Consider the following 12,503-nt stretch of genomic DNA (forward strand, 5'->3'; position numbering starts at 1 on the left):
GTGCAGGAGTAGGCCATTCAGCCCTTCGAGCCAGCACCGCCATTCAATGCGATCATGGCTGATCACTCCCAATCAGTACCCCGTTCCTGCCTTCTCCCCATACCCGCTCACTCCGCTATCCTTAAGAGCTCTATCCAGCTCTCTCTTGAAAGCATCCAACGAACTGGCCTCCACTGCCTTCTGAGGCAGAGAATTCCACACCTTCACCACTCTCTGACTGAAAAAGTTCTTCCTCATCTCCGTTCTAAATGGCCTACCCCTTATTCTTAAACTGTATGTTTGCTTTAAAGACTGAACCAGACATTTCACTTTTTCTTAGCACAGCATGTATGAAATTTAATTTCATTTTATAGAATGGAACACAGTGCATCACCCCCGAAAAACAGACCATGTGGTTCCGAGGCATAAGTTGAATCACCAGGTTTTAAAATCAGTGCTATCTCTGCGCTTCTCAGAGGGAAATCTGATTTAGCTTCAAGCCCCAATTCATGACCACTGGTCCCAATGACACCCACTCCAAGCCCCTACCAATAAATAACCCAATGACGCTTTGGTCCACTCTTCACCCATGAAGACTTTACTCAGGCCCTAATCCAATAACCTAACCCCTAACCACTCAGTATCTCTTATCTGTGATTCTGACATGGTCCCACCGAGATACATTTCCCATTTTCCCTTGCAATTTCTACCATGGCAGAGTACACGACTGCCTAAAGGGGAAAAGGATTTTTAAGTCCAATCAGGTTTCTTTGACCTTAATTGTTAATGATTTTTTAAGCAAAGGGTTTATGACAAAAATAATCATTGGAGGACTCAGTAACAATGGATTAATGTGCCAAATAGTTTACACAGATGTTTTTTAAAGGAATTAGGAAATTATGAAGGAATGAAACACAATTACAATTAAGTAAATAGTTTATAGATTTAGTCATTTAACACAGATGTTGACAAATGTGCACACATTGCAAAAAATAGTCAAACTACCCTTTGTAATTAGTTTGCATTGATTACTTTCTGCATCTCAGCACTTAAATAATAAAACCAGATGACATATCTCTTATGCTCATATTTCATCTAATTACTTCCAAATATTTATGGTTTCTTTCTTCCAGTTCCAACTTGTCTCGATCAGACTTCTGTTCCCATCGCAACTTCTCCAGCTCATGGGTCACTGCAAACACTTTTTTTCTCACCAGTTCCTTTAGTTCTTTATATTCTTCTGCCTGAAATACAAAAAAATTAAAATATGTTACAGAAATATACATGAATTTCTTTTAAGTACTCAAAAGTTCAAGGTTACTAAGAGGTGATTAGAGCCGCTTTCAACGGGCTGGATCTTCACCAATTAGCAACCCTGATATGACCCGTGGTCATAGACCACGAAAATTTTCCAATCAAAGCAGACATTCACAAACATTCAAAAATACTTAAAAACTTAAAATTACTTGGATATTGTCATTAAATTCTTGAAAAATTAAAATACCATACTAAAATATTCGGTGACAATTACACCCAAGTACATTTAGATAAACTCGATTAGATTTTAAAAATAATCAGTTTACAATTGCTCATCTTCTCCTGACAATCCTCTCCATTAAAATCGCCAGGATGTGCTAGCTTATGCATGCTCAGCAAGGAGATTCTTCCCTCTAGATGCTGTTAAATCAATAGAAATGTGCTCTTCCATCATTAATTATATTCAATCCAACAGTGCAGCACAGTTGTCTGGTTCGCTGCAATCTGCTGTATCGACATTCAGAACGTAGATTTTTTATTGGGAGTCCTGAGCAACTGCAGCAGTTGGAGGCCGAGTACCAGCATTTAACTAGAAGATCCGAACCACAATGTTGACGAGATTCCTTCACATAAACTACAAGGAAATAAATGAAAGATGCACTTTGTCCCCTTGCCTGTATTATTCATTATCGGAAAGTCCATACCCTTCAAAGAAATAATGGTCATTTATTATAAATCAAAGGACTACATTTTAGATTTATGGCATAGTGTAACTCAGAGAAAACCAAAAATTAAGTACAGTGCAACTGGAAATGGTATTCTAACCCAACTCCATTATTACCACATGCTTTCTAGGTTTCTCAACCAAATATCATTATTGTACAAGCTGACATGAGAATGATACAATGCCAATTCTAGCAACTGATGATACAAAATAAATAACACATTTAAAGAGGTTTGGGTTAATGGAGGCAAACAAAAGGGAAAATAATCCAAAGTAAATACTGCACCCAGTTCACTGCCATTGCAAACCCTTCTCACAAACATTAGTCAAGTCAAGTCAAGTCAAATTTATTTGTCACATACACATACTCGATGTGCAGTGAAATGAAAGTGGCAATGCCTGCGGGTTGTGCACAAAAAGAATTACAGTTACAGCATATAAATAAAGTTAATAAGTTACTAAACATAGCACAAAAAGTGTCGACAAAAATTTAGTCTCTGGGGTTATAAAAGTTGACAGTCCTGATGGCCTGTGGGAAGAAGTCCGTCTCATCCTCTCCGTTTTCACAGCGTGACAGCGGAGGCGTTTGCCTGATCGTAGCATCTGGAACAGTCCGTTACTGGGGTGGCAGGGGTCCCTCATGATCTTGCTTGCTCTGGATCTGCACCTCCTGATGTATAGGTCCTGCAGAGGGATGAGTGTAGTTCCCATGGTGCGTTCTGCCGAACGCACTACTCTCTGCAGGGCCATCCTGTCCTGGGCAGAGCTGTTCCCAAACCAGACTGTAATGTTGCCGGACAGGATGCTCTCTACAGCCCCAGAGTAGAAGCAATGAAGGATCCTCAGCGACACTCTGAATTTCCTCAGTTGTCTAAGGTGGTAAAGGCACTGCTTTGCCTTACCCACCAGTGCGGCAATGTGCGTTGCCCACGTCAGATCCTCTGCGATGCGGACTCCCAAGTATTTGAAACTGCTCACCCTATCCACAATAGACCCATTTATCTCGAGTGGCTTGTACGTCCTTGGATGTTTAGCCCTTCTGAAGTCCACAATCAGCTCCTTTGTTTTAGTGACATTCAAGAGGAGGCTATTGTCCTGACACCAGAGTGCCAGATCAGCCACCTCCTCCCGGTAGGCCTTCTCATCGTTGTTGGAGATCCGGCCCACCACCACAGTGTCATCAGCAAACTTGATGATGGAGTTTGAGCTGAACCTGGCACCACAGTCATGTGTGTACAGGGAGTACAGTAGGGGACTAAGGACGCAGCCCTGGGGGGATCCTATGTTCAGGGTGAGGGAGCTAGATGTGTGTTCCCCCATCCTGACCACTTGGGGCCTGGCAGTGAGAAAGTCCAGGACCCAGGCACACAGAGGGGTGCTAAGCCCCAGTTCCAGCAGCTTCTCAACCAGTCTGCTGGGGACTATTGTGTTGAATGCTGAACTAAAGTCAATGAACAGCATCCTCACATAGCCCCCCTGGCTGTCCAGATGAGAGAGCGCGGTGTGTAGAACCTGGGAGACCGCATCATCCGTGGACCTGTTCGGACGGTATGCGAACTGTAGTGGGTCCATGTTGCAAGGAAGGAGGGTGCAGATGTGCTTCTTGACTAGCCTCTCAAAGCATTTCATGACAACCGAGGTGAGGGCCACCGGTCGGTAGTCATTTAAACACGCTGGAGAGGCATTCTTTGGCACCGGTACAATGATGGATTTTTTGAAGCATGCAGGGACCACGGACTTTGCCAAGGAGAGGTTGAATATTGTGGTGAGCACTGGAGCAAGCTGAGTAGCACAAGACTTTAGTACTCGCCCAGATATACCATCTGGGCCTCCAGCTTTCCTTGTGTTCACACGCGTCAGAGCCCACCTCACCTCATGCTCGGACACCGAGAATGTGTGCACATCCCCGGCGGTGGATCCCCCTCCAGCCTCGCTAGCCAGCGCCCCTTCGGTGCTGTTTTTAGACGGCGAGCTGGTGGTGTTACCCATCTCAAACCGTGCGTAAAAAGAGTTCAGGTCATCAGCTAAGGAGGAGCCGGCACTTCCGGTTGAGGGGGTGCTGGACCTATAGCTAGTTATAGTCCGTAGCCCCTGCCAAAGGCGCCTGGTGTCCTGCTGCTCCATCTGTGACTCCATCTTGTCCCGGTACCTCTTTTTTGCATCCTTCACTGCCCTTCGCAGTCGGTAGGACTCTCCCTTGTAGTCGTCCATGTTGCCGGATGCCAGGCCGGAGTTGTAAGCAGCGGTGCGAGCATTCAAGGCCACGCGAATAGACCTGTCCACCCAGGGTTTTTGGTTAGGGAAGATACTGACCCTTACCGTGGGGATGATGGTATCGGCTATTGTGGCAATGAAGTCCGTAACCGCTTCCGCAAACTCATTTACGTCTCTGGAACTTGCTTGGAACATGTTCGTCGACTTCGCTCAGTGCATCCTGCAGCATGGCCTTTGAATGGTCAGCCCACCGCTTTACGTCCCTCGTCACTGTCGCTTCCCGTACTATCCGTTGTTTGTACTCCGGCAGCAGGAAAATGGCAGCGTGGTCAGATTTCCCAAAAGGAGGGAGAGAAACGGCCTTGTAGCCTTTCCTGAACGGCGTGTAGCAGTGGTCCAAAGTTCTTTCCCCCCTGGTGACACACGTGATGTGTTGGTAGAAGTTGGGCATAACCTTTTTGAGATTTCCCCTATTGAAGTCTCCAGCCACCAGCACAGGCGCATCAGGGTTCTTGTTTTGGTGTTGACACAACACATGGTGTAGGGTGGACAGTGCCACGTCGGTGTCCGCATGCGGTGGGATATAGATGGCTATGATGATCACCGAGCTGAACTCCCGGGGTAGGTAGAATGGTCGGCATGAGATAGTTAGATGTTCCAGGTCCGGCGAGCAGGAACGAGAAAGCGTCTTAATATTCCCAGGATTACACCAGTTATTATTGGTCAAGAAGCAGACTCCTCCGCCCTTGGATTTCTCGGATTCTTCCGTTCTGTCCGCCCGGAAAACAGTGAAGGACTCGGATGGGCAGATCACCTGGTCAGGCACCAGCGGGGTCAGCCATGTTTCGGTCAGACAAAGGATGTTACAGTTCTTTATGTCCCTCTGGAATCTGATCCTTGCCCTCAGGTCATCCAGCTTGTTCTCCAGGGACTGGACATTGGCCAGAAGTATGCTGGGCAGAGGTGGAAGTAAGGCTTGGGTTCTCAGCCTGTTCCGAATCCCCCCTCGCTTCCCTCGGTGTTTTTTCCGACTTTCCCACTGACCTGCGCTCCCACTGCTGCTGCCGCGGTGCGCTCCTTTGATGATCTCTATCGGTATATCGGTGAGTAGATTTCTGTTTAATAGTGCTCCTGTAGCGCTCGAGTTTAATTTTACGAGCGTTTCCCGGTCGTACATTGGTTAATGCTAAGTGCTAGCACACGCTAGAGCACTTAGGAATAATTTTAAAGTAAACATACCAGTTTAAAACGTACAGTTCCCGCAGAGCTACCACGACGGCGACTGGACTGGACCGCTCCATCTCAGTGTACTGTGTCTAAATCAGGCGAAGTGTTCCACATAATTGTCAAGCACCCACGTGATGCGGACACATTCACAGAATCATTTGTCCATGTCCATCGCAATCCCTGGATATGTCCTGTCTCACCCCCACGGCAGACCCATCAAAGGTCATGACTCTGGTATATCATCAGGAAGAAGCCCAGGGAACCCTCTGGACTCAATGAAGTCTCACACATGAACAATGAAAATTAAGCTTTCCACTTAAGCTCCATCTTTGCACCTTCAGCCAGTACAGTCACAACACTGGATAGAAGAATAAGGGCATAGCAGGAATAGATTTGGCATCCCTAACAATATGATATCATGAGCAAAAGATCCCAATTATGAAACTTCTCATGCTCCAAACCTCTTAATTTGTAGGAGCAAAAGAATTGTAATAAATTTTTGTAGTCCTTCTTCCCTCACAAATCCATTTGGACACCTGGAGTATAGCCTGGATGACGAGTAAACCTGAAAGAATTTCTCATCAAAGGTGATTGTACTGACATGACCATTTCTCTTACAGCTGCTGCCTGAACTGTTAAATACATCCAACATTTTATGCTTTTATTATGACGTGGACCACAGAAAAACAGAGGTTGTTTTTCGCTCCATTTCTGTGCTGTTTTTGTAAAGGGTCTCACTAGGATGCAGCCTTGCGCTAGGTCCACCCATACCATACATGTGCACAGCAGCATTCACCAGATATTCTTGCATGCTGGAACAGATTGGTACTTGAAATTACTTTTTTTTGGAGCAGCACAACCTCACCTTGACATCAGAAAGGTTGGCCAGCTAAGGAAGCTGTTAGCAAATGCAATCTCAATATAAATACTGACCCAGAGCATGAGGGCAAAATTCTGCTTGAAGGGAGAAAATTCAAGAGTTAGTGATGCAAAGAATATAAAATGTAAATGAGAACAGGCAAGTTGCACTTATTATTTACTTGGCTCTCTTCCAGTTCCATGCTGTGACCTCTGCTGCTTAGTTCTGCTTGCGCCTGTTCCTCATATTCTGTCCATAGTTTATTCACAGCTTCAAGTTCTGATTCCAATTCCTTCACCTCCTGCTGGTGGATGCTGTGCTGTTTTTCACAGTTTTTCATAGATTTTTTAGCCATCTCTACCTTCTTCGCGTGGTGCCTTGTGTTCTCCTTAGCTTTTATATAGCACGGCCGCTTCTCATTCAGATTAGATTCATGGGCTCTGGTGTTAGGATAATAAAATAAATTAATTTATATATTAGTATCTATTTGTATAACTGTATAGGTAAAAAACAATAATTTGATTGGGTAACATCACATTATAATCCCTAAGCAATGGGGAAAATTGGAAAGGCACCAATCCCAGCCTGCCAAGAAGACCTCGACATTTTTCAAACATACAAATGCCTGAAGGATAAGAGCAGGACATCTGTGCAAAGTCTTACACCTGCAGGTTCCTTTCAAATTAAAGACCAACCTGACTTCATCATCAATGGTTGAAAAGTCAAGAACTCTAACTAGAAAATGCTGTGTATGTGCCATCACTTTGGATTTTAAATACAAAAAATATATATGCAATTTCAAAATCATCTTTTCTAAGTAGGTATGATTGGCAGTTTAATGTTCAATATGTATTTTGACTGCATTAAGGAACAACAACTCACTTTATCTCCTTCTCTATTTGCTGTATCTCTCGGTTCAGTTTACCCATTTCTTTCTTCACAGTTTTTGCTTCTTCTTCTACCATGGCCTGCCTGATTTCCTGACTATTTATAGCATCATTTTTTGCTTGCAGATCATTGCATAAATTTCCTATAAACATCTCGTTATAATACAAAAGGAAGAGTTGCAACTGAATCTTGCTTTCTTTCAATTCTTCAATCAATATTTGGTAACGATCTGCCTAAACATTAAATCACCAAGAAAAGCATGATTATTCATTTTTTAAATGGCAAAAATTAGATTGTAATGACAAACATACATAATAAAACAACACATTTCAATCTAATAGGCTATGCATTCACTTAAATAGCAAACATCGTAACAAGGGACAGGCTGACTGACAAGTGAGTGTGACTAATCCCAGCACATTTGCTGTGAGAGTTGGGTCTCACTAATATGCGAAGCAGAATACAATGCCAAACAAATATCATTTGCTGGCACTGTACGAAGTTAATACTGAAAAATCCTGAGGCTGACCTGGGTGTGGAAAATAGGATCAGGGAGCAAGCTTCCAAAAATTTTGAGCCAATGGTGGAACAGTATTTGCGAGGAGCCAGAATTTCCAACATAAAAGCATCTATATAAAATATTTATACATTTAAGCTATTAACTTAGAATTAAGTTAGTTTTTTAATTTTAAACTATTAAATAAATAATATTTTTTTACATTATTGACCCAAGAATACCTGGAAATTATCTGGTCCAAAAGAATTTCTGGCTGCAGATTTTGGGTCCTTTAACTGAGAGTAACTAAAGCCTAAGACAGACACACAATGCTGGTGTAACTCAGCGGGACAGGCAGCATCTCTGGAGAGAAGGAATGGGTGATGTTTCGGGTCAAGACCCTTCTTCAGACTAAAGCCTACTTCTGGGTTCTTTACAAAAAGTAGTCTCTGATGAGTGAGACAGACAAGAGTCAGGATTCTTCAGTAACTACAAATAAATTAACATTTAAAAAAAAATCTTTAAAGGCTTTGCTTTACCAATACTCAGCCCAGCTGCACAGTATTCACAATGGCCATTTCAGCTGCAACTTTACCCTTCTACTCTTTCAACTTTAACAGCCAATGAGGTAGTCAAAGATTTCTGTCAATGGACATTTATCATTAGATAACTTAGGTGAGCCAGCTTACCACCTTTACATCTGTTATTAACAGTGAAACAAATAAATGTCCAACTAAGAAAAGGCCAACTTGTCTACATCTATGTGTATGAAGGAACTGCAGATGTTGGTTTAAACCGAAGATAGACACAAACATCTGGAGTAGCTCAGTACATCTATGTTTATGTTCTGCAACAGCCTCTTGCCAATTTACTTCAACTCACTCAAATATATACTTTGACTTCATCCTACATTTTAAATATATGTAATTCACCCAATGACACCTTATGCGGCTTATTCCATCAGTGATTAGAATGTACAGTGAGGTTGGCACCATGCTTCACTAACATTAACCGCTGGATCCTAGTGGAAGAGGTGGACGCCTAGAGGAATCAGGATGGAGACAGGGTCTGCTGCATGCTAGGAAGCCAGGTACTCACAAGAGGAGAAAAGAACCACTGTTTGGAGTGTTCAAAACCCTAAGATCTTTGTTTCAGTACAGGCGGCTCTCAGGGTTAATGGAAAGGGGAGTAAATTCCATTAGCCATAACTTTAGTTATATCATTCAAACACTTACTCCTCTTATGCCTGACTCCAACATTGATTCACATCTCGCACCCAGACCTCCCAACATTTGATTTTACAAATTCATAATTTTGATGTCCAAAATTCAGAATTGTACAACAAAATTCAGAATATGGCACGTAATGCAACTTTTCAGCAAAAAAAAGTATGCACACCAAATGCGTTTACGCATTGCGCTAATACATGTTTGAAAAACTACTATTATTTCCAACAGTCTGTAGTTCTTGGACTACATGTACAATGTCAGGCCTATCATGAGTATATTCCGCTATTTATAGAAAGGTTATTGAACAGAAATACTTTTTACAACACAAAGATAAAATTGTTTTTGTTTTGTTTTTTCTATTTTGCTTTTTCCTTACACATCCTAATTCTCTTGGTATTGAATAAAAGAACAATGGTCATAAAATGTATGACTAAGTTATGAAGAAAGAGTTTCATTGCACAAACTGCACATACCTAATTTCTTTGAAGACATACTTGCTCCAGTGGTCTTCAACAGCAAATCGCAACAGTCCATGTCCCCCCCACCCCCTCTCCACCCCTACTCCCTCCCCCACTCACACTTTACCCCACTATCCCCCACCCCTTACTCCCCTCCCGCCTTTCCCCACCTCCATTCCTCCCTCCCCTTCCCCCCCCCCACTCCCCACTACCCCTCCACACCCCCCCCCCCCCATTCACCCATCCCATCCCCTCTCAACATCAACGGGCCTCACGCTATGCAGCGAGGCCAAGCCCAGCCAGGCGGGGCGGGCCAGGCGAACGGCGGGGTGGGGCGGGGCGAGCGGCAAGGCATGTGTTTTGCGGAAAAATGTGAGGCGAAATCGGAATGGCGGAAATTAAATAAGAAAGCGGAAACTTTCCGCCAAATTCGGAAGGGTTGGGAGGTCTGCACACCTTATACACATATACACCTATGCAACCTGCGCAAACTTCTCAAATTCTTCCTTACCCTCTTCTTTTTAAAAAGATTCAGATGGTTGAAATATATTTTTAATTACACCCAATCCTCCTTGTTTCTCACAATTCAGAAACCCAAGATATACCAACTGGCCAGGTCCCAACAGCAGTTTGCAAAAATTAGAAGGAGAAGCAGAAGAAAAAATACCTTTCCATGTTACTAAGCACTCACTTGCTTCAACCAGCACCTGGAAAATTTATAGGTAGGAAAGAACTGCAGATGCTGGTTTAAATTGAAGGTAGACACAAAATGCTGGAGTAGCTCAGCGGATACAGGCAGCATCTCTGGATAGAAGGAATGGGTGACTGAAAAAGGGTCTTGACCTAAATGTCACCCATTCATTCTCTCCAGAGATGCTGCCTGTCCCGCTGAGCTACTCCAGCATTTTGTGTCTACCCTGGAAAGTTTATTATCATGCTGTGTAACACCTAAGAAAATTGAATTAAAGAAGTGTTGTGGTCTTACAAGAAATAACATCCATTGTTCTAGCAGCAATTATTAACGACTGCTACCACTGTAGTATAATACCACAGCTGCAGTCTATTTCTACACTGGTTAATTCCAACTCGTCGTCATTGCATTTACATATAATCCTCGTTATAACGGCCAATTGGGGAGCAGGGAGAATGGTGTCCATTATTGCCGATTGTCCATGGTAACCCGGTAAGGAATTCACTTCATCCACCTTTCAAATACAAAGTTCTCTTTAACAACAGTTTGTGACTGCAAACTAAAAATACTAATGGCTGTGTTACATTGTTTAATAGAGTATCATTATGACAAGTGATTGAAGCAATTGCTTATCAATTTCAATTACTTCCTGCAGTGTAACTAGCCGCCTGTGTTCTTAAAAAGACGATGGTGTCTGAATACTGTGGGGACGTTTGTCCGTTATAACCAAAATCCGCTATGTCCGTAAAAACGAGGCTAGACTGTATTTTGACTGCTTCAGTCAACTTGTCTCTGCAAACAGCTAAATTTTTGACAGGCTAGAACCAGCCAGATTTTCATTCAAAGTAATCATAACCAATTTAATCAACTATTTCAACATGACTAGTTACCTCTTCTTTTTCATGCTTAGCATGTTTGCGCTCAACAGTTGCATTTTTCTTTTTATTGTAGTTGAATCGAGCTTCTTCTTCTGCATCTAGCATTTCTTTCTTCTTCATATCATATTCACTGGACAATTCCCCCGAATTGCTGACTTGTTCAAACAATTGTGTTCTCTCTTTGGGTTTCTTCATAGCAATGCTCTCTACAGCTCCCTGCAATACAAAGTTGGAATCTAAAAACTTGATTTGCAAATTTACGAGTCATCCTTAAACACAGGAGAGGTGCCAGAAGACTGGAGGGTGGGAAATGTTGTGCCTCTATACAAGAAGGGCTGCAGGGAAAATGCTGGGAACTATAGGCCGATGAGCTAAACAACAGTAGTTGAAAAGTTACTAGAGTATTCTGAGGGATAGACCATACAGGCATTTGGTAGACACAAAATGCTGGAGTAACTCAGCGGGTCAGGCAGCATCTCGGGAGAGAAGGAATGGGTTGACCCATTTCTTCTCTCCCGAGAAGCTGCCTGACCCACTGAGTTACTCCAGCATTTTGTGTCTACCTTCGATTTAAACCAGCATCTGCAGTTCTTTTCCTATACAAGCATTTGGATGGGCAAGGCCTGATTAGAGACAGTCAGCCCGTTACTGTTTGTCATCTACATCAATGATTTGGAGGAGAACATACAGGGCAAGATTAGCAAGTTTGCTGATGATACAAAAGTGGGTGGTTTTGCAGATAGTGAAGATGGTTGTGAAAGATTGCAGCAGGATCTTGATCGATTAGCCAGGTTGGCTGAGGAATGGTTGATGGAATTTAATACAGAGAAATGTGAGGTATTGCATTTTGGAAGGTCTAACAAGGGCAGGACCTACACAGTGAATGGTCGGGCTCTGTGGAGTGTTGTAGAGCAGAGGGATCTAGGAGTGCAGGTGCATGGTTCTTTGATGGTCGAGTCACAGGTAGATAAGGTGGTCAAAAAGGCTTTTGGCACTTTGGCCTTCATCGGTCAGAGTATTGAGTATAGAAACTAGGAGGTCATGTTGCAGTTCTATGAGACGTTGGTGAGACTTCATTTAGGGTACTGTGTTCAGCTCTGGGCACCATGTTATAGGAAAGATATTGGCAAGCTTGAAAGGGTACAGAAAAGATTTACGAGGATGTTGCCAGGACTAGAGGGTCTGAGCTATAGGGAGAGGTTGAGTAGGCTGGGTCTCTATTCCTTGGAGCATGAGGATGAGGGGTGATCATATAGAGGTGTGTAAAATCATGAGAGGGATAGATCGGATAGATGCACAGAAAAAGATTTTAAAAGGAATCTGAGGGGGAACATTTTCACACAAAGGGTGGTGGGTGTATGGAACAAGCTGCCAGAGGAGGTAGTTGCGGCTGGGACTATCCCAACGTACCCAGTTAGACAGGTACATGGATAGGACAAGTTTGGAGGGATGTGAACCAAGCACAGGCAGGTGGGACTAGTGTAGCTGGGACATGTTGGCCGGTGAGGACAAGTTGGGCCGAAGGGCCTGTTTCCACACTGTATCACTCTATGACTGTCAATAATTTGTAAATTTCTGAAAGTGGCATCACAGGTAGCTATGG

At 43.2% G+C, this 12,503-nt stretch overlaps 1 protein-coding gene across 1 annotated transcript in view; it reads right to left on the minus strand.

Annotated features, from left to right (window-relative positions):
- The window catches only part of LOC144603522 (structural maintenance of chromosomes protein 1B-like), a 55,690-nt gene that overhangs the window by 39,996 nt on the left and 3,191 nt on the right, over positions 1–12,503 (minus strand). The window contains exons 4-7 of the mRNA XM_078416829.1: positions 10,913–11,116; positions 7,143–7,381; positions 6,442–6,700; positions 1,083–1,223 (exon numbers count right to left, since the gene is read on the minus strand). Of these exons, the coding sequence (XP_078272955.1) occupies positions 1,083–1,223; positions 6,442–6,700; positions 7,143–7,381; positions 10,913–11,116 (843 nt within the window). The remainder of the gene's footprint in view (positions 1–1,082; positions 1,224–6,441; positions 6,701–7,142; positions 7,382–10,912; positions 11,117–12,503) is intronic.

This window comes from Rhinoraja longicauda, chromosome 20, assembly GCF_053455715.1.
Source record: "Rhinoraja longicauda isolate Sanriku21f chromosome 20, sRhiLon1.1, whole genome shotgun sequence".
Taxonomy (NCBI): Eukaryota; Metazoa; Chordata; class Chondrichthyes; order Rajiformes; family Arhynchobatidae; genus Rhinoraja; species Rhinoraja longicauda.